This window comes from Aspergillus pseudoviridinutans, assembly GCF_018340605.1.
Source record: "Aspergillus pseudoviridinutans IFM 55266 DNA, scaffold_2, whole genome shotgun sequence".
NCBI classification, from domain to species: domain Eukaryota; kingdom Fungi; phylum Ascomycota; class Eurotiomycetes; order Eurotiales; family Aspergillaceae; genus Aspergillus; species Aspergillus pseudoviridinutans.
This window is the reverse complement of record NW_025091282.1, coordinates 1017348-1036164: the sequence shown is the minus strand read 5'-3', so window position 1 is coordinate 1036164 and position 18817 is coordinate 1017348. Positions and strand designations below refer to the sequence as shown.

The window sequence follows — 18817 nt, the reverse complement described above, 5'->3', positions numbered from 1 at the left end:
GGGCCTACCTAACCATATATTTCAGACTACGGATTGTGGCTCGTGGCTATAATTTTGGTTTATGGTTATGGTTCTGATTATGGTCCAGGCACATCGGAGGTTTGCGTTTCTGCCTTCCGCGCAGGTACTGCCTAAACATCTCCGTACTTAAGCTACTTTCTACCTAGTTGGGGTTGTCGGCTGCGCTGGGGTTCATCTAGCCAGTCTGTCTTCTTTCCCTCTCCTCTTGTCTTACCACTATATTCTGCGAGGGATTCTTGTTGTATATCTCGTTTTCACGTATTCTATATAATGAAGCGCATATTTGGTTCTCTCAGCAGGCGCTCGAGTGAGTCCCCATCCGCCCCTTCTATGGACCCTTGTTTACCCCGGGACGCTCATTAGAAATAGGCCCATCGCTCAGCAGCCCTTCGGAGTACCCGGATGACTCGCCCGAGGGAACGATTCTGAAAGCAGTGGTACGTATGACCCTCGGAAATATCGTTCGAATGACGTCAAATATCGAATAATCACTAATGCGACAACTGGGGATTACAGAAAGATTTCTGCGAGAGCGGGGGACAGCAAGACAACCGAGTATGTTGGCTCATTTGGCTCACCAACTGAGCCGTCATTGCAAAATATCGCTGATATCGCGGTCGCACAGCAAGGAAACGAATTCGTTCACCTGCCCGCAATTGTCGAAAGCGCAGAGTCCAGCCCCAATGCCGCCAGAGAGGCTGCCCAGCGGCTTCGCAAATACCTGTCCGATCCAGCCTCGACTCCAGCCCAGATCCAATACAATGCGATTATGCTTATGCGCATACTCATCGACAATCCGGGCCACACCTTTACACGCAACATCGATGCCAAGTTCGTCGCTACGATAAAGAGTCTCCTGCGTGATGGGTGGGACCTCAACGTGCAACACTTCCTGCGGGAAACTCTGGATGCCATCGAGTCGCAGCGACAGTGGGACGAGGATCTAGCGCCGCTGATGCAGATGTGGAAGAAGGAGAAAAGTAAATTGAGCAGGCAGAACAGTGGGGTATGTTTGTCAAGTCATGGTGAAGTAATGCAATACATTGCTAACGGTAGGCGCTTGGGCAGAGCACCTGGAGATCTTCACGGTCGCCGCCGCAGCAGCAGCAGCAGCAGGCATACCCATACATGCAGAACTCTACCCGGCCTGCGTCGACACTACCACCGCCAGATGAACTCGCTGCTCGCGTGACAGAAGCCAAAACGTCGGCCAAGTTACTCCTGCAGTTCGTTCAGTCGACGCCCCCCGCAGAGTTCAACGAAAACGAGCTCATCAAGGAATTCTGTACTCGCTGCCAGACGGCATCCCGCGCCATTCAGAACTATATCCATTCGACGAATCCCGCACCGGACGAGAACACGCTTCAGACCTTGATCGAGACGAATGATGAGCTGTCGGTCGCCTTGTCCAAGTACCAGCATGCCTTCCTCAGCGCCCGCAAAGCAACCGGCAACTCGGGCAGCCAGTCACCCATTTCATCGAACGGAGCCAGTGCGGCTGGTACCAGTCGTCCGCTCCCTGTGCTCCCAGTGCCGCAGCGACAAGAGCAAAGTCCCTCCCCCTCGGTATCCTCACCACCACCGCCGCAGCAGCAGCAGCAGAGCACTGCAACGGCGGCTCCTTTGTCAGCGGCGCCTCCGACGGCAGCGCCCGTGAATAATAGCGCGGCTCGGTACGAGTACCGGTCGGAGGATTTCCAGGTACAGAATCCATTTGCGGATGACTACAGTACAACCAACAACACTCTGGGTGCCACAGAGAACCAGCAACAGGCAGGGCCATACCAACATGCTACGCAGCACACTCTCTAATATCGGGGTGATTTAAGTCTGGCTCGGCCATTTCCGGTAAATACGGATAATTCAGACGATTGGGCGTTCTTGAGCCACTTTGCTTTTCGGTGCAATCTAGCCGCTTTCATTATGATGGATATAATTGATGCGATACCACTTTGCGAATCATGAGCATTGGATATTCCCCCTGCGTTTTGATTACTTGTGGCATTATCCCCCTTTTGCGTGTGATATAATTCGTGGATGATTGATCAAGGAACGAGGAATTCGAACATAAAATCATCATCAATTGTGGAGACTACTATATGGACCTGATGCCTGTTTTGTCGCTTACATATTTATCCAGTGGGTCGTCGTACTGAGCGCATGTGAAGGCGTCAAGCATATAGATTGATGTTTAGGACGCTACGACTCATGAATCTCCCACGGATATTACAGCAGGACAAACTCCGGCATAAAAACTTTGCCTAGGGAAGCAGCCMGATTCGCCATTGAAGGCTAGACGTCGCACGATATGAGGGCTGTCTCTCATGGGGCGGTGGTCTTAATGAAGCTGAAACTCGCAGAGTGCCAAGCATCCCGGAGCAGCTCCTAAAGCAAATCCACCGCCGTCTCCATTTGTTTCATGTCAATTTATCCAAAACCACGTCGGCGCTTCGGTCTGCTTAGACATTTTCCATGCCCAGTGAGTCGGTCGGTTGCCCTCCGATGCCCTCTGACTCGCTTTTAGCGGCTTAGTGGATAGCTAACGGCTAAGCTATTGCCAACCCTGAGCTATGTCCAGCTCCTAGACCAACATAGCTCACAAATGCCCTTCTCCGGTGGAGTAAGCCGGCGCAACTGGTGAAATTTCGGGATGAAGTCTGTTCCTGAATCCCTGTTTGAGGCTAAAGTCGTGTCTCAGAATGGACGTCGCTCCTGGAGCTGGCCCTGTTGGTCGTTGTATATAGAGTTGGTCGGGCTGCCTTGCTCTCTGCTCCTCTCTTCTCCTTCTCTCAGCACGCAGGCTTGCTTCATTCCACATTCTTTCTTCTGAGATTGTTAGGTCTGTGACCATTTCATTCTTTCCTTTCGCTTCAGTCTAAGACTCTCCTTGATCGATCCACGTTCGGTATACTGGTATACCTGCTCCATTCTCTGAACCTTATACTTTCCACATTTCGATTCCCACCACCCACAACCAACACAATGAAGCAAACCGGAACTCTTGTTGCCCTCGCCGGCCTGGTCTCTATGGTCCACGGTCACGGTTTTGTCACCTCTCCCAAGGCTCGTATGCCCGGTGCGGCCATGAAGGCTGCCTGCGGTAACCAGGTAGAGGTCAACCAGCAGTCCGACAACTACGGCAACATCCAGGGTGAGCTCCAGGTCGCCAAGAGCCAGAGCGACTACAACGCCGGGGAGTGTGATATCTGGCTCTGCAAGGGTTACAAGTTCGCCGACAACAAGGACAACGTCTACTCGTACACCGCGGGCCAGACCGTCGACTTCGTGGTTGACATCCGTGCCCCTCACACCGGTGTAGCCAACGTCTCCGTCGTCGACACCGCCACCAACTCTGTGATTGGCAATACTCTCAAGTCCTGGAGCAACTACGCCTCGACCGCCACCGGTGTCACCAAGGACGAGACCAACTTCAGCGTCACCATCCCCGACAACCTGGGCAGCAAGTGCTCCGAGGCCGGTGCCTGTGTCCTCCAGTGGTACTGGTATGCCCAGTCGATCGACCAGACCTACGAGTCCTGCATTGACTTCACCGTTGGTGGCTCTGGCTCTTCCAGCTCTGGTTCCAGCTCTGGCTCCAGCTCCGGCTCCAGCTCCGGCTCCGGCTCCTCTTCGGCTGCAACCACTACTGCCAGCCTTGCTGTCACCACTCCCAGCACCGGAAACAACGTTGTCTCCACGCCTACCACTATGGTCACCAGCGTGAAGCCGTCTGCCACCGCGACCACTGGCACCGCCAATGGCGCCGGTTCGTCCACGTCCTTCCCCACCAGCGGCACTGCTGAGGAGCAGCTTAGCTTCATTGGTTCTCTCCTGAAGAGTCTGCTGCAGTATGCTGCTTAGGAATAAAGCGCCGGTGTATCACATGGGGGGTGAGATGTGTGTAACTAGTGATAGAAATAGAATTGCCTGTCTGCATAAGTCTGCCGTACTAGTGGAATAGGCATAATAATGCATAAGTACTGTTGGTCTACCCCTGACAAATGCGGTGATCAGATAAGATAAGCTCAGCCACTGCCAAGCCGGGTTTTTTCCTTTTCGGGAAGCTCGGATGGCCTCACTCTTTTCTCACCGTCAATGATAAAACCTATTCATCCCTTCGTCTTCTCATCATCCATCATAAGTTGATATTGATTTACTCCGTAGAATCAACTGCTTCACCATGGAGGACAGTCACTTTCGACACAGCATCTCTCACCACCCTTCACCCTTCAACCCGCACACCCTACACTCGCACATCCCCCGAGACCGGGGCTCACCGGCCTTGAGCTTGAACGCTGCCACCAGCACGGCTCTCGATCCCTCTGATCAGACACAACCACACAATTCTCAGCACCGTACGAACGCAAGCAGCGATGAAGAAGGCCAGCCGCCGCCCCGGTACACCGCGGAAAACGATCCCTTCCAACTCGCCTCGAAGCTGAAAACCGCCGAGGAGATCCGCCAGATCCAACCAGTAGCCAACACCTCGCGCAAACGCGATGTCTCCTCCTCCTCCTCCTCCGCCGCCGCTGCAGGAATCAAACACCGCAGCCGCAATGCCATCTCCAACACCCTCGCCTCGCGCCAACTGCAGGGCTTCTACAAGGCGCAGAACGAGAACATCGAGCGCATGCTCAAGCCCGTCGAGGAACACGTCCGCGCCGCGCGCGAGCTCAACAGCAACAACGCCCTCCGCTACCGCATCGCCGTCTACGGCTCCTTCGCCGCCAACGTCGTCCTCTCCGTCCTCCAGCTCTACGGCGCCATCTCCTCCGGCTCCCTCTCCCTCTTCACAACCATGGCCGACGCCATCTTCGACCCCTGCTCCAACCTCACCCTCCTGCTCTGCAACAAGGCCGTCAACCGCGTCGACCCCCGCAAGTTCCCCGCCGGCAAGGCCCGCATCGAAACAGCAGGCAACATCTGCTTCTGCTTCCTCATGACGGCCGTCTCCTTCATCCTCATCGCCTTCTCCGTCCGCGAGCTGGTGGAGGGCTCCGACGCCGCCACGGGCTCCTTCCACCTCCCCTCCGTCATCGCCGTCGTCGTCGCCTTCTGCACCAAACTCGCCCTCTTCCTGTACTGCTGGGCCCTCCGCAACCAGGTCTCCCAGATCAGAATCCTCTGGGAAGACCACCGCAACGACCTCCTCATCAACGGCTTCGGTATCCTCACCTCCGTCGGCGGCAGTAAACTGCGCTGGTGGATCGATCCCATGGGCGCCATTCTCCTCTCCGTCCTCATCAGCGTGCTCTGGCTGCATACCGCCTACCATGAGTTCCAGCTGCTCATCGGCGTCACCGCCGATACCAAGATGCAGCAGCTCATCACTTATATCTGTGTGTTCCATTGCGTTTCATCTCTAGATTATTGAAGAGGCTAATGATCTATCAGCTATGACTCATTCCCCGTACATCACTGCCATCGACACCGTCCGCGCGTATACCTCCGGGCCCCGGCTGCTCGTCGAAGTCGACATCGTCATGGACCCCGAGGAGTCCCTGCGGGCGACCCACGACGTCGCCGAGGAGCTGCAGATCAAGCTCGAGTCGTTGCCCGATGTGGAGCGGGCCTATGTCCATGTCGACTATGAGACGACTCACAAGCCGGAGCATTTCTTGAAGAAGGAGCTGTAGTCGCTATATCTTCTGTGATTTCTGAATCTACCATTGGCTATTGCTATTATGGAATACTTGTATGGGCTGGGATGTTCTCGCAAGGATCATTGGGAATCAATGTATGCTGTCTAAGGTGTATCCATATGTCATATCTATCTGCAACCACCACTGGCCTCTAGATACCTGCAACCCTGGCTCGCCAGAGCAAGAAACAGACGGGTGTCCTGTGAAATAAACCCAAGAAAACAAAGAACAAGAAAGAGAGCCATGACTGTCATCAGCACACGCAACAGGCAACAAAAATTGATCACGATTGTTCAAAGAGAGCAATAGTAGAGCAAAAGTTACTCTCGTTCTCGTCCTGAGGCACAATACCCGCGCCGTTCGACGAGGTGATCATGTTGACGCTGGCCTTGGTGCTCAGTCCGTACAGATGGACATTCGAGCAGTCAACCTCCACCATGTTCTCCTGGCACGACTCGGGCTCCAAGCATGTCTGCCCGTAATTGTCGAAGAAGCTGTACAGACCCGCCCCGTACACGAAAAGGTCTGAGGTGTTCAACACGCGCAGACCCCAGGCCTTGCGGCACGAGGCGGTCGTGCAATGAGCGAAGGTGGGATCGTTCCATGTGGTCTGGGGCGTGAAGGGTGTCAGTGCGTCGGGGTTGGACTGGTAGTAAGGCGTCTCCGTCTGGATCAGGGCCATGAAGACGTTCTGCGCGTTTGCAACCTGGTACTCGTACAGCTGGTGGTGCTCCGAGGCCGTGCCATACAACCAGACGGGACCATCGCTCTCAACCAGGACACCACGGCCGGTGTAGATGTTGATCTGGTTGTGGTCGGCCAGATCGAGCTCGTGGTCCGCCGTCCAGAACCAAGCGTTCTCGACGTAGGCGCTGGCATGCTCGGTGATGTGCAGCAACAGGAACGCACCGATGCACTCCGGGTTCGGGGTTGTGGTCGCCTGGGGGTTCTTGGAGCACTTGTCGCTCTGCAGTTCCGTGCCCGCAGAGCCACCAATGCGGAAGTGCACATCCCACATACCCACAGATCCCTGGCTGGTTTCGCCAACATTCCATTCCATCAGGACTGCGCCGGGCGCGGGTCCCTTCGTCTGGATGGCGAGGTCGGTGATCTCCACAGAGCCCTTCTCTCCGGGCTGACCAATCTGGAGAAGGGGAATTGGGTTCTTTTCGTCCGCAAATTTCTCGCCGTAAGCCATGAGAAGGGGCCAGACTTCACCGGTGATCTTGATATTCTTGGGCACCTTGATCGTGTCGGTGATGACGTAGGCACCGTGGTCGAAGTAGACGATCTGGTTCTCCGTCACGCTGTTCAGCACTTTCTGGATGGCGGCCGTGTCATCGGTCTGGCCATCACCCTTGGCACCAGCCGACTTGACGCTCACAAAGGACGAAGCGGCGTATTCAGTGTACTGAGGCTTGGATCGCTCAAACACCTTCGAGCCATTCAATAAAGAGCTTGGCTTGGTCGCTTGAGGCATGACGGTCTGGACTCGCGTCTTGGTGATTACCTTGCTTGCGCATGCATAGGCACTGTGGCTCACGGCTATCGAAGCTACCGTGGCCGACGAGGCGGAGACCTGTCCAGCGGGAACGTTTGGCTTGGTGCTCATGGTGTGGGGAGCGTTTGGAACGACAACAGGTGTCCCTCGGGTAGAGGTGCCAGCAGATGGAGCTGCTGGAGGATTTCCGGCAGCGACAGTTCCGGCAGAGACAGGCGGGTTTTTAGTCGATGACACTTGAGAGCCGAGGCTCGAACCAGAACCAAAACCAGGCTTGGAAAGGCCGCCAGACAGAGTGGGATACACCACAGGACCAGTCCTGGCGGCACTGAGCTGGCCTGCTACCTGAGTGGACTCGGAAGCATCTGCCATGGATTGGCGAGCCTCTGTCGCTACTGATGCAGGCGCGGTTCTTGCCGGGGCAGATTCCAGGGTCTCACTATACTGCGCAGGGCAAGCAAGGACGGTCTCGACAACTGTCTCTGTCACCACGCGAACCTTGGCCTGAGTTGCGCGCTTGTTGAGAGAGTTTGTTGGACTGTAGGTGTTACCCTGCATCCAGCTAGCCACAACAGATCCGCCTTGGAGGATAGTGTTACCACGGATACCGGCAACGGCCACATTAGAGCCGGTGAAATCGACATTCTCGAGGATCAACACCCCGCCGCCGACAGGAATACTGTCCTGAGTGAACGCGGTAACAACGCCAGTGGGAGTATTGGTCACCGAGCTATCAAGCAGGAGGACGGAGCCAACTGTCTGGTTCTGAGGCGCGTTGGACATGTTGAGACCGACCTGGCAGTTGTTGATGGAGATGGACTTGAAGGTCCAGGCCCAGTTCCAGTTCATGAAGACAGCCGTGTTGCAGTCGTTGAAGATCAGGTTGCGGGTCGTGAATTGCTGGTTGCCCACGAACATACCGTAGTTGCCACCATTGAAGGTCAGGTCGGACATGAAACCGCCGGAGCCGTTGTCCATGAAGATACCTTGCTGCTTGTTGGCATCGCCGCCTCCCCTGATCATCTCGAAGCGGATGTTCTGCAAGCTGGTTGCCTGACCGACTTGCCAGTGGATACCAGCACCGGAACTCATAGGCATGGCCGTGAGGTCGATGACCAGGTTGCGGATGGCGCGGAAGAAATTGTTCTGGTTGGTGTACCAGTTGGAGCCGTCATTCTCGTACGGGTCGGCGTCAATCACCGCCATGCCTGTGAAGCCGGCGGACGCTTTGATCACAGGGAGATTAATGGCATCGCCGACGATTTGAGTGTAGTAGTACTGGATGATGGGCTTCGAGACAACATATGTACCGGGAGGAAAGTAAACCAGAGCGGGAGTCGTGGTAGAGGAATCGCACCCTTTTCCGCACCGGTTACCGGAAGATATTGCCTGGTTGATTGCCGCAGTATCATCGGTTACTCCGTCGCCTAGATTGTTGGTTAGAAAAAAAGTACCGTGGTCTCAATAGAAGGAGACTACCTTTGGCGCCAAAGTCCTTCACATTGCGGTAAACCTGATAACCCGAGCTCTGACCAAAAGCCACGGCGCCTTGCCGGTTGATATTGGCCACCCAGAAGCTTGACGCAGCATCTGTAGCAAGATTCGCTTGCAAATCGAGAGACTCCGGGGTAGGAACTGCATTGACAAGGCCTAGGAAGAGCAGTATCTGCGCCAGCAAGAGCACAATCGGGGTGCGAAGAAAGGCCATGTTCACTTCACTGGGATATGATCACTGAGCCAGCAATGATCGATGCAAGCAGCAAACAATTCTGATCAGCAACCAGTACTGAGAGTCTGCCTACGCCTTGTTCGTTGGCGCGTAGAAGATAAACGATTGGAGCGCGTATCAAGGAAAGACTGAGAATGCAAGGGAATATCAAAGAATGAAGGGAATAAAGTAAAGATGGAAAATGGAAGGAGAGACAGAACACAGCACCACACCACCAAAAGTGAAGGAAAGAAGGGAAGACAGCGACAGAAGAGACAGAAACAGGGTGAGAGAGAGACACCGAAGTGTTAATAATTAGAAAGAGGGACTAGATCAGTGCCGTGGTGAAGAGGGATAACTCCTCAGGCCAGAAACAACAATGAAGCCTAAATGAATGAATGGTAAGGTATAGCGATTGTCCCTTCTCAAACAAATACGGTCACAATACACCATTAAAACCAATAAGAGGCATTAAATGAGGGAGCAGGCCGCGTTTTGTTTTGAAATTACCTCTTATAGTTGAGGAATGAATAACAGCCAATCAGCGGGAGTCCTTGGGCAGAAGTCAACTGCCGGCGACCAATCAGATTAAAAGACGGCGGCCGTCCTGGTCGAGCGTGAAACGCTCCGACGGGCCGATGAAACGCTTCAAGCAGCAGAAATCGGTGATGGACTGAATGATCGACCCTTGAGGTTAATTCTCCACGGCTATAAATAATGAGCGCTCCATCGGAAGAAATTAAAGGAAGGACAAGCCTTGATGGCCTCGTTCCATTATCGGGAAAACGGAGATACTAACCTTCAAACTAGGTAGTGATTCGACCGAGTTGGAACTTGCAAGGGGAATAATGGTGACGAATCAAGAGTCAATCTTGGAAAGGAGAGGCCTCGACACGCTAAGAAAGAGAGCAGGGAGATGGGTACTTGCGAGCACAAGAGGAGAGGCAGAAGAAGGAGAAGCGGAAGAAACTCCTAGAGCAAAAGCAATAGATCCCTCCAGTAGCCTATATACCGTACGCAAATTCTAGGGTCTAGACAACATAGCTCGAAATCGTCCAGGACGACACAACCCACATACTGGCTACGAGTGAAGTTAAGACACAAATTCCTTTCTTCCCGGTTCTGGACTTCAGTCTCACCTGTCATTTCGACAGTTGCAACCATCTTGGCGAGGAATCGTCTGGTTGTACAGGCCGACAGCGCTTGAGATGAAGCGCGTGGACATTCCATGCTTGACACATTTCCTGCTTTGTCGCTGAGGACTCAACGATCTGCCCGATGATTCGTGTACCTGGCATCTGTACGTAGAATGACAAGAATCCTCACATAGCAGTCGAGACCAATGGCGCGTGCGGCGCGGTCTCGACGCGCAGATCAACGGCCCAGAGATCCACTTGGTCGTCAGGAGGATTCACTAGTTACTTGACTCGACATTCTTGAGTCGGGATCAAGTTACGTTGTCGCGGTTGACCCTTGAGACAGAATTCATAATACGTCAGCAGGAGGAAAAGTCTAAAGTCACGCTATCATGGGGGAGTCAGTTTTTCTTCATGGTTCGACTGCCCATCTTATGAGAAATATCGGCACTGCCTATGCGGATAAATCACGGGAGTCAGGACTACAGGCTACATAGAATACACTGCATCACGGCAGGTGGGTCCACCGCATTATCTAGGCCAGGAGCAAAGTATGTCTGCCTTGCTGCCTTGGCAACTCTGAAACGATCTATATAGGAATAGCATGATAGTTGCTAAATGCGAGCAGCGAGACCTGCATACGCCCTAAATAAGAGTCACTAATACAAGACTTGATCAAGGACGGAAGCGAAATCCATCGTTTCCAAGAGACCGACTCCCTCAAAATCAGAAAACAAGGAGACGTCTAAATCAGCAACGGAATCTACAGGAGAGGTTTCAGTTGCAGTCACCGCTTCGGGCGCGAGAATCTCGTCCATGAGGCGGGAAAAGACTCGAGTCGCTCGGCTGAAAAATGCGTTGTTGGCGGTGCCTGGTCCGGCCATTGATTCTAGATGAGAGATGAAGACACTCAGGTGCCGAACGAGAATGCCTCGAGGATAGAGGCTCGGTAACTGGTTTGTGCTGGCGTGCATTTGGAGCGCTTTGAGTAAAACACTCGCGCTGGGGAAGCCGTAGAGGAGAAGCTGCGACTGTTAGTCGCGTTGTTCGTGCAAGGCAATACCGAGGGGAAATGAATCGCCTACTGTCCAGATAAAGTCGCGATGGATATCAACAGCCCATTCCTGTTGTCTGCCAAAGGTCAAGACCGTTGAAAGGATGGTCGAACTCACGTCGACCAATGCAGTGCTATATTCTGTGCTGTTGAGAGCCAACAGCCGCTGCACAAGAAACTCATTGTAGAGAAACGCCAGGTATGAGACAATGAGCATGACCTTGACACTGATCGGTTGATGAGTGTTCCAGCAGTCCTCTGTATAGTGAAGATGACTAGGTACCGAATCCCAGGCCTGGCGGCCACGGCGGGAAACGTCTCTTCGTTTCACCATTAACCTTAAGCTTCAGGTCATGAGGAATCATGCTCACCTTAATTGCTCGTCCCGATGCTCGCTGGACTTTGTCAAGGACAGCTCCAAGATTTCCTCCCGAAACGTGCTGATGAGGAAGCGCAGTCGGATCCAGGCTGAACGCTGGTAGACAGCATGACAACTCCACCCTTCCGCCGTCACCGATTTTTGCGCAAGCTGTCTACTCCCAGTGAGAGCCTCATCGCTGATATCAAGAGGCAGGCGGCAATCAGAATGTCTCCACGAGATCCGGGGTGGTCGGCCCAAGAAGGTCGCAATGCTCTTGTCCAATTGATAGACAGCAGCGAATAGCCTGCGTCTGGACTCCAGCAGAAAGTCCGGAAGATCAGTGCGTTCATCCGAGTCCCGGTGCAAACCAAGCTCGAAAATGCATGTCGCGAGTTCACCTAGCCGATGCCAGGTCACTGAGCCTTTCACCTCGTCAGTCTTCTGCCTTCTTCACAGCTGACATGAACGAACTCACTCGAATGACCCAGGACCAACGTGGACAAAAGAAGATTTTCGTGGAGTAGCCAGAGCGTAAGGTCATTCACAGGCGATAGATATCTGCACGTTTCAAGTGCGGTATCACTCGCCGCGAGCATCCTGCGCGCAAAGTGTGAGGACAGGAGCTTGTTCTTCGGTCGCCCCAGTCCGAATTGGCTCGCTCGACCTGCCAAAGCATAAACAACCCCAAGTATCTCCAAACGCAGGCTAGAACCTGTGTAGAGCCTGTGGAAGTGCGCTCCGTCCACCGTAGGGGGGACACTGAATTTCCGCCTCGTGTTGTCAAGGACGGTTGCAACCAACGCCGGAATTTCTGTCTCCCCTTGATCCAGCTGGTACGCATGGTAGGTGTCCTGCATTTGGGAGAGTGCATTCAGGACGAAAGGCGCTGCAATCACGGCTGCCTGACTGACACCGTAGAATTCCAGTATCGATTGCTTGAGAGTAGGAAATTCCACAAGATGGCCAACGACCTCGGTAGCTCTCTTCACCCACCATCCTGGAACAGACGACGCCGCAGTGCTTTCATCAGCGGTAGGGACTAGCTCATTCGCACCGTCTCCTTCGCCCAAAACAGAAACAAAACTGGTCGGTCCCAAGTATCCCGCTGAGAGCAAATGGTCTGACCTCGAGCCCGACGACGACAAAGCCTCAGGAGACCCGCGGAGTTCGGATTGGGGCTCCGCAGAAGCATGCTGATCCTCAGTGAACCCCCGACTCCGCCTCATTGCCCGCGTCAAAGGCGCAGGATGATAAAAGCACCGACTGGTGCTGCCGCGCCGCAGACACCGGGAACAGACCGGATGCCCATGATCACACCGGACTTTGTCTTTGCGACATGGCTCGCAGGAGGCGGGCTTTCCATTCCGGCGGCGTGACGTCCTGCCATGGTCAATAGATGTTCCTTGTATTGAAAATGTGCAACTCACATAACAGCAGGTAGAATTCCTTGTCCGGGTACTATGGCTCGAGAGAGGACAGATCTTCCCTCGGGATCTGTGAATAATGCATCGTTTCAACTTGAGCCATCTTCTGGTTGTAGTCCAGCAGTAGTTTCGGCGTTCGGCGTTGGGAGGTGAATCCCTGTCGTCTTTATGCCGTATCGCAGTGAATGTCTCTAGGTAATGTAGTCATGTGACCAACACACGAACGCAAAGATTACAGCTTCTCAAGGTCTTCTTCCTACTGGAGTAGCTCGCCTGCATTTGGTTCAACCTCAAAATCTTGAATTTCAGAAAAGCGCTCCGCCAGAAGCCTCAGTTCAGGTCCAGACAGACTGCAACGACAGTACGCTGTAAGTATTCCGGGACTCGTTCCTGGTGGAACTAGGTAGCTTAGTTCTGACCATTGAGATCTACAGACTGTGGGGGATAACCAGTAACGCCAATCAGAATGGGCCTTCAGGAGCCACGGTGCCCCATCCCCCGAAACTGGCAAATCAGACACTGTGATTTTGCGATCTGCAACAACATCTGAAAGTACTCTTTCAGAGAAGCTCGGGAGGATGAGAGCCTTCCATCTGAAGATGAAGATATAGATACCGACGAGATGCCGGTGATCTACAGCCGTGAAATGAAGGATCCCAAGCTTCTGGAAGAAAATTGGCTTGACCCCATCTGGGTCGAAGGATTTGGTTACCCCGGACCAGTACCTCCCGAAATCCAGGAGTATTTGGCGTTCGACTGTGCTCGTAAGTTACTACCTTGACATATCTGGGGTTTTATCCTATAGCGGTGGTTCTGACTGAGTTAAACAGGCCTTTACTCGATGATTGGCTCCATCAGGAGCATCTTCTGGCTGTTCGGTCACAAAGAGTTGGTCAAAGTCATCGATGATCCAGCCTGTATTCTGGAGGATGAGATAGTCGCAGTCCCTCGCAACGCCAATCCAATGGGATTCTTGATGACCTACTATCCCGAGCTAGGCAAGATGCCGTTGTTTATTCAAGAAGTATACGATGGGGTACGTCTTCCTCCGTCGTTACATGTTGCGCCAGCCTTTCAGATCCCCGACGCAGTTACCTCAGAGCCATCCCAACATTGCATTGCGGACATATACCCATTTACCCGCCCCCAGACTTTCCCGGAGACCATCCTGTGTCTAAAACTCAAATGCGAAAGAGACCTTCACAAGACGGTAGGTCAGATCAGGAGGAAACTAGGCGGAAGCTTCAACATTGATAGTGACACGGCTTGGTTTCGGGGCCTGAACATGGTTCGGCTTACATTATCCATGAGCTCCTTTATACCTGTCACTAACCCCAACGCTCACGGGAATGAGTTTGGTCCAGGCATATATGCCGCAAAGGATTTCAAAACCGCGGCCAGCTATGCTCGACCAAGCGGTGCCATGATGGTTTTCAAAGATCCCGACCTCCGGGATCTCAATGTCTGGAGACCTGACCTATCTGATTGGCAATACCTAACGGCTCATTGGCTACAATTACCACTAGGTGATCTCAGAGTGCCAGAGAGCTACAAGCATGCGGATGTTATTATCGGACCACGCTCACTGAACCAGTCTGAAGCGAGGTCTAAGAAATGTTTTGCAAAACAAAGTGAAGACCTACAATTGGTTTGTACTAGCTATGATGGTTGCAAACATCTTGCTGCATCGTTGGTAGAAATCATCTACTTCACTGCCTAGGTTGTACCTTTACGGTGGAATGGCGCATGGATATTGTGAACATGCTGCAGCACTATCATTCCTATCATTCTAATTGCTTGGACCCCTTTTTATCTCAGTGGTTTTGAAACAGTCACAAAACATGGCCTTAACTAATGTACTATGAGATTACGACTTGTCCTTCGAGTGTTAGACGCTGGCGGCGGGTACCATCTGCAGGGCATGTATCTGAAGGATGAAGAGCAAAGTCTCTCCAAGAGAACCATAAAGCTGGTTGAGGAAGGCAAACTTGACGAATCAGAGCAGACCAGCATCAACTTTCCCTTTGAATCTAATGAGATCGAAGTCAATCCTATCGTTGCGGGAGTAACTGAGGTGTAATCGAACATTTTTCTACGCTGGCGCGGCCTTTCTATGCTCTTTATTGTTACTTAGCGCGGCATTGTACCACTTGAGGCCTTCGTATGATTCTAATATCTTTACGTAAATCATTTCAATTCGTAAATCGCACCCGCTCCTCATCGACTACTACCGAACAATTGAATTATATTGTCGATGATTGCATGGCGTTGCTATTAGACCGGGCGGTTAGGTGGAGATATAGAAAGGGTGGTGATTAGACAAGCTGTAACCATGAATCTCTACGGAGATATATAGATGACTGTTGATGGCTAGAGGTTCTACGAGTGGATGGACAAGGTGAATAATCAACAAGGATTTTCTAGGACCAGAGAGGATAGTATACATGCGGGCCGATCCGCTTTCAACCATGGTCACATCAACACTACGTAGAAATGGCAGTGGGTTCAACTAAAGCATCATGAATGACACATCCTAGCCGTCGCACTCCTTCAGCAAGTTGGTCCTCCTCAGACCATGCGAAACAAAGTCGCAGGAAATCATGAAAGTCGTTGCCTCGATCCGCCGTGTCCCCGGGGACTTGGAAAATGTCACCAGCAGCCGCCTTGACTTTCTGCTTCTCCAGAGCCAGTTGTACGACATCACTTGCGCGTAGCGGGCTCGGAAGACGCACCCAGATAAAGTATCCACCGACGATCTCGGAGGAATAGGGTAGTACTACGCCTAGAGGGAGAAGGTGTTTGCGGATAGCAGACATCATGACATGGTACCTGCGCGCATAGGCGGGCTGCAGGACCTCAGTTAGATGAGACTGGAAGGCCCCGTTGGCGAGCAACTGAGCAATTATCGTGGACGCCATTTGGGACGGGGACCCTCCGGACCGCGATGAACCTCTGCCAGATAATCAGCTTAGATAGTTTTATTCAAGGTCAAAATTACGAGGCAATACACTTGAGAAAGACCGTGGGCAAACTTGGCCGTGCCTTCTGCCCATCCGGTCCGCATGCCAGGGCCGAGCAGCTTACTGAAGCTTCCGTTACTGACGACGTTTCCCCATTCATCCCGGGGCCCTCCGTCCAGGTAGCGATCGATGTCTACCAACCGGGGCACGCGTGCCTTGTCGGGTGCAACAAGGGGGCGGTCTGGATCCACGGACCATTGGAGGAAATCGTAGACGTCATCTGTCACGATCAAGGCGTCGAACTCGCGCGCAAGCTGGACCAGTTTCTCCCGGTCGGATAGGGACATGGTCCGCGTCGTGGGATTAGAGAATGTCGGCGTGGCATAGATGAGATGTTTGTAGATTTTCCTCCATGGCCTCGGAGATTTATGTTTCTTTACAGATCAGTTGGTGGATGGAAGAGAGAGAGAGAGAGATCTGATATACAGTCGGTCTACCGTACCGGTTCTAATCTCTGCTCTTCATTAGCTTTCCGCTCGGCGACCTCCATCTCCCGGCGGAGATATTCAAGATCAAGCCCCGCGTCATCTTGCGGAACGGCTCTGATACGACCCGCGAAGCCGGCATCGTCCACTATCCGAGACGCCAGATGATATGCAGGCGCTACCATCCAGACATGTCTGGTGTAACTTGGGTCAGTGAAGACCTGGAAGATACATGCCAGATTCTGGCTGGCACCGCCAGTAATGCAGATCCGATCGAAACAAACCGGATCGCGTGGTTCGTAAAAGTGGGTCAGCCATTCAGCAACACTCTTTCGAAGGGGCAGATAGCCATCATCAGGACCGTACAGCAGGGCCGGGGTCCGGATGGACGGTGTGGACAGGACGGTGGCGGATGCTTGGGCCAAGGCCGTGGTGGGCAACAGGGCAGGGTTAGGCCAGCCTTTGAAGAGATCGACTGGCTCTTCGGCGGGAATAAAACCCATGTCGACAGTTGTCACTTGCCACTTGCCAGTATGTGTACGGAGTAGTTAACTTTAACCATGTATGTGTCGGTGACTCGGTTTCAGTCGATGACCGTTGGTGTTGAAAATTTCAGTGTGGAAGGACAAGGACACGTCAGTCTGGTGACGTTGGCCGCCGCCATTTTGACATGACTGAAACAGAGGAATACGCATGCCTTCCCTTCAGTATCAGTCTTATTTGGATAGCTTACGGCCAGGTACGTTCAATATGAGCGATCGTGAGACTAGTAAGGACTTATCTACGCCTAATCTACTCCTGTTATTGTGGTGGATTGTCCGTTGAAGCACCACAGAAAAAAACATCCGGATGACTTGCAGAGTCCGGGTGTGGGGGAATACAGTACCCTTACCACGGCTGACGAACTGTTACCGATTCCGGTCGGGGATTCCAAACATATTTCTGCCACTGCGGATACCAGCCATGGCTGAGCATCCATGTTTATGTAGGAATGCTCCGTTAACTGATTATGATGGGTCATATCAAATCAAACCAAACAAACAAGACCAACTAAGGGACCCAAACTCCTACAAACACAAGTGTATTCCTGTACATTTGACTGGCAATGACGACTGGCGCCAGCAAAATTGCCGCAGTTGAGGTACGCTACGGATCTTTCCAAAGCCAAGCGGCAACAAACCAATCAAAAAGAGCCCGGCAGGTGATACTTCTATTCTTAGCAGATCAGGTACCTTAGTATACTCCATAAGGATTCCCGCCGACTGCCCCTGAGCCTCACCAAGGCTACCATATTTTATCTCAGCATCACTAGAAAGCGAGCAGAGAATACGTACATGTTGGGAGACTATACGAAGACCATTGGTCATTATCAATAATAACAACGCGTAGAAGCAAAGTGTGAACGCCTCAATGACGAGTGTATAATTTGCTTGGGTAAAAGCATCTATACGAGGCGGAGTCCTAACCACGCATTGGCATTCCAGCCAAAAATGTCAATTTACCGGATTATGTGGGTTTGTCTCTCGCTGACATTTCGTTCCAGGAGAAATCTGATAATCAGTATCTATCCGTGTCAAAATGCCAAATAAATTGCAAACAGTTTGCCCCTGGCGGCTGGCATCACCATCGACGCGTAGGCGGCTGTATGGTTCATACTTGCATTAGACATGGCGCAGGGTGGCATTTTCCACAGTGCTCGTTTAGACCCAAATAGCATAGAGGCATGCTTCTTGACGAACAAATAGAAAAAGGATGAACAGCTTTACCGATCATGATGGAATCCAACGTTGGAGATATTCTCAGCCATGCTCAAGTATTTCAGAAGACAGACAGGATCAGATGAGATGAGACCAGAGTCGTCTGGTGATCCTGAGGGCTGTACTCGGCACAGCTCATCAGGAGGCGGAGGCATCAACATAAATCACATTGACTGTTTAAACGGTCATTGTCGATATCACACCGTTTTCAGACACAGCCCTCTCCTGATCTCAAAGCTATCCAAGACTAGAGTTGTTAGGCAATCATAATTACCGTAAAGCCGAGAAATCCAAGAGATTCCCCACCCGTAGTTACTAACTAAGTAGAGCTAGAGACCTGCAGTAGTCCGGTACAGCCATGATCCATCATAAGAAAGGATTATTAAGTAGAAAAAAAGTAGTAGATAAAAAAAATGTAAATAATATTTCCAACAGCATAAAATAATGATGAAATCGTTAATTCCGAGCTCAAGGGTCTCGAAAAGAATGAGAAATCAAAATCTTTTCCTCTCCCTCCCCTCGTCTCTTCTCTCAACCCACTGGCTGCTGCTGTACAACTTCGCGAGCATCAAGTCAAGACAATAATCAATGCTCTCCATGCTCCACCATATGCCAGCTTAGTGCCATACATTCGTCATATCACTCCTTAGTCTTCCAAAAACCTCGAGCAGAACCAAGGTACTACTTGGGTCAATCAGATCCTTGGCCAAGCGCAGCTGGCAAGTATCTAACAGGTAAAGTCTAAGTTCTGATCATTCCTCCTTTGAT

General features: G+C 52.2%; 7 protein-coding genes across 7 annotated transcripts; 4 read left to right on the top strand and 3 right to left on the bottom strand.

Annotated features, from left to right (window-relative positions):
* Positions 1–291: 291 nt before the first annotated feature.
* Asppvi_002413 (VHS and GAT domain-containing protein) lies at positions 292–1833 on the top strand (the record flags this gene model as incomplete). The annotated part of the gene is made up of 4 exons (XM_043298401.1): positions 292–328; positions 391–458; positions 542–1027; positions 1078–1833. The coding sequence occupies 4 exons, from the start codon at positions 292–294 to the stop codon at positions 1831–1833; spliced, it is 1347 nt and encodes a 448-aa protein (XP_043154336.1).
* A 1170-nt stretch (positions 1834–3003) lies between these two features.
* Asppvi_002412 (lytic polysaccharide monooxygenase) lies at positions 3004–3882 on the top strand (the record flags this gene model as incomplete). The annotated part of the gene is made up of 1 exon (XM_043298400.1): positions 3004–3882. The coding sequence occupies one exon, from the start codon at positions 3004–3006 to the stop codon at positions 3880–3882; it is 879 nt and encodes a 292-aa protein (XP_043154335.1).
* A 319-nt stretch (positions 3883–4201) lies between these two features.
* Asppvi_002411 (cation diffusion facilitator family transporter) lies at positions 4202–5657 on the top strand (the record flags this gene model as incomplete). Its single annotated transcript, XM_043298399.1, has 2 exons — positions 4202–5360; positions 5416–5657. 2 exons carry the CDS (start codon positions 4202–4204, stop codon positions 5655–5657), a joined length of 1401 nt encoding a protein of 466 aa, XP_043154334.1.
* A 289-nt stretch (positions 5658–5946) lies between these two features.
* exgO (exo-beta-1,3-glucanase Exg0) lies at positions 5947–8872 on the bottom strand (the record flags this gene model as incomplete). The annotated part of the gene is made up of 2 exons (XM_043298398.1): positions 5947–8591; positions 8644–8872. The coding sequence occupies 2 exons, from the start codon at positions 8870–8872 to the stop codon at positions 5947–5949; spliced, it is 2874 nt and encodes a 957-aa protein (XP_043154333.1).
* Positions 8873–10667: 1795 nt separating this feature from the next.
* On the bottom strand, positions 10668–12810 carry Asppvi_002409 (transcription factor domain-containing protein; the record flags this gene model as incomplete). The annotated part of the gene is made up of 5 exons (XM_043298397.1): positions 10668–11033; positions 11094–11337; positions 11434–11845; positions 11899–12616; positions 12688–12810. 5 exons carry the CDS (start codon positions 12808–12810, stop codon positions 10668–10670), a joined length of 1863 nt encoding a protein of 620 aa, XP_043154332.1.
* A 659-nt stretch (positions 12811–13469) lies between these two features.
* On the top strand, positions 13470–14927 carry Asppvi_002408 (uncharacterized protein; the record flags this gene model as incomplete). Its single annotated transcript, XM_043298396.1, has 3 exons — positions 13470–13611; positions 13678–14514; positions 14740–14927. 3 exons carry the CDS (start codon positions 13470–13472, stop codon positions 14925–14927), a joined length of 1167 nt encoding a protein of 388 aa, XP_043154331.1.
* A 403-nt stretch (positions 14928–15330) lies between these two features.
* Positions 15331–16795, bottom strand: Asppvi_002407 (aminotransferase-like domain-containing protein; the record flags this gene model as incomplete). Its single annotated transcript, XM_043298395.1, has 3 exons — positions 15331–15799; positions 15856–16241; positions 16310–16795. The coding sequence occupies 3 exons, from the start codon at positions 16793–16795 to the stop codon at positions 15331–15333; spliced, it is 1341 nt and encodes a 446-aa protein (XP_043154330.1).
* Positions 16796–18817: the final 2022 nt, after the last annotated feature.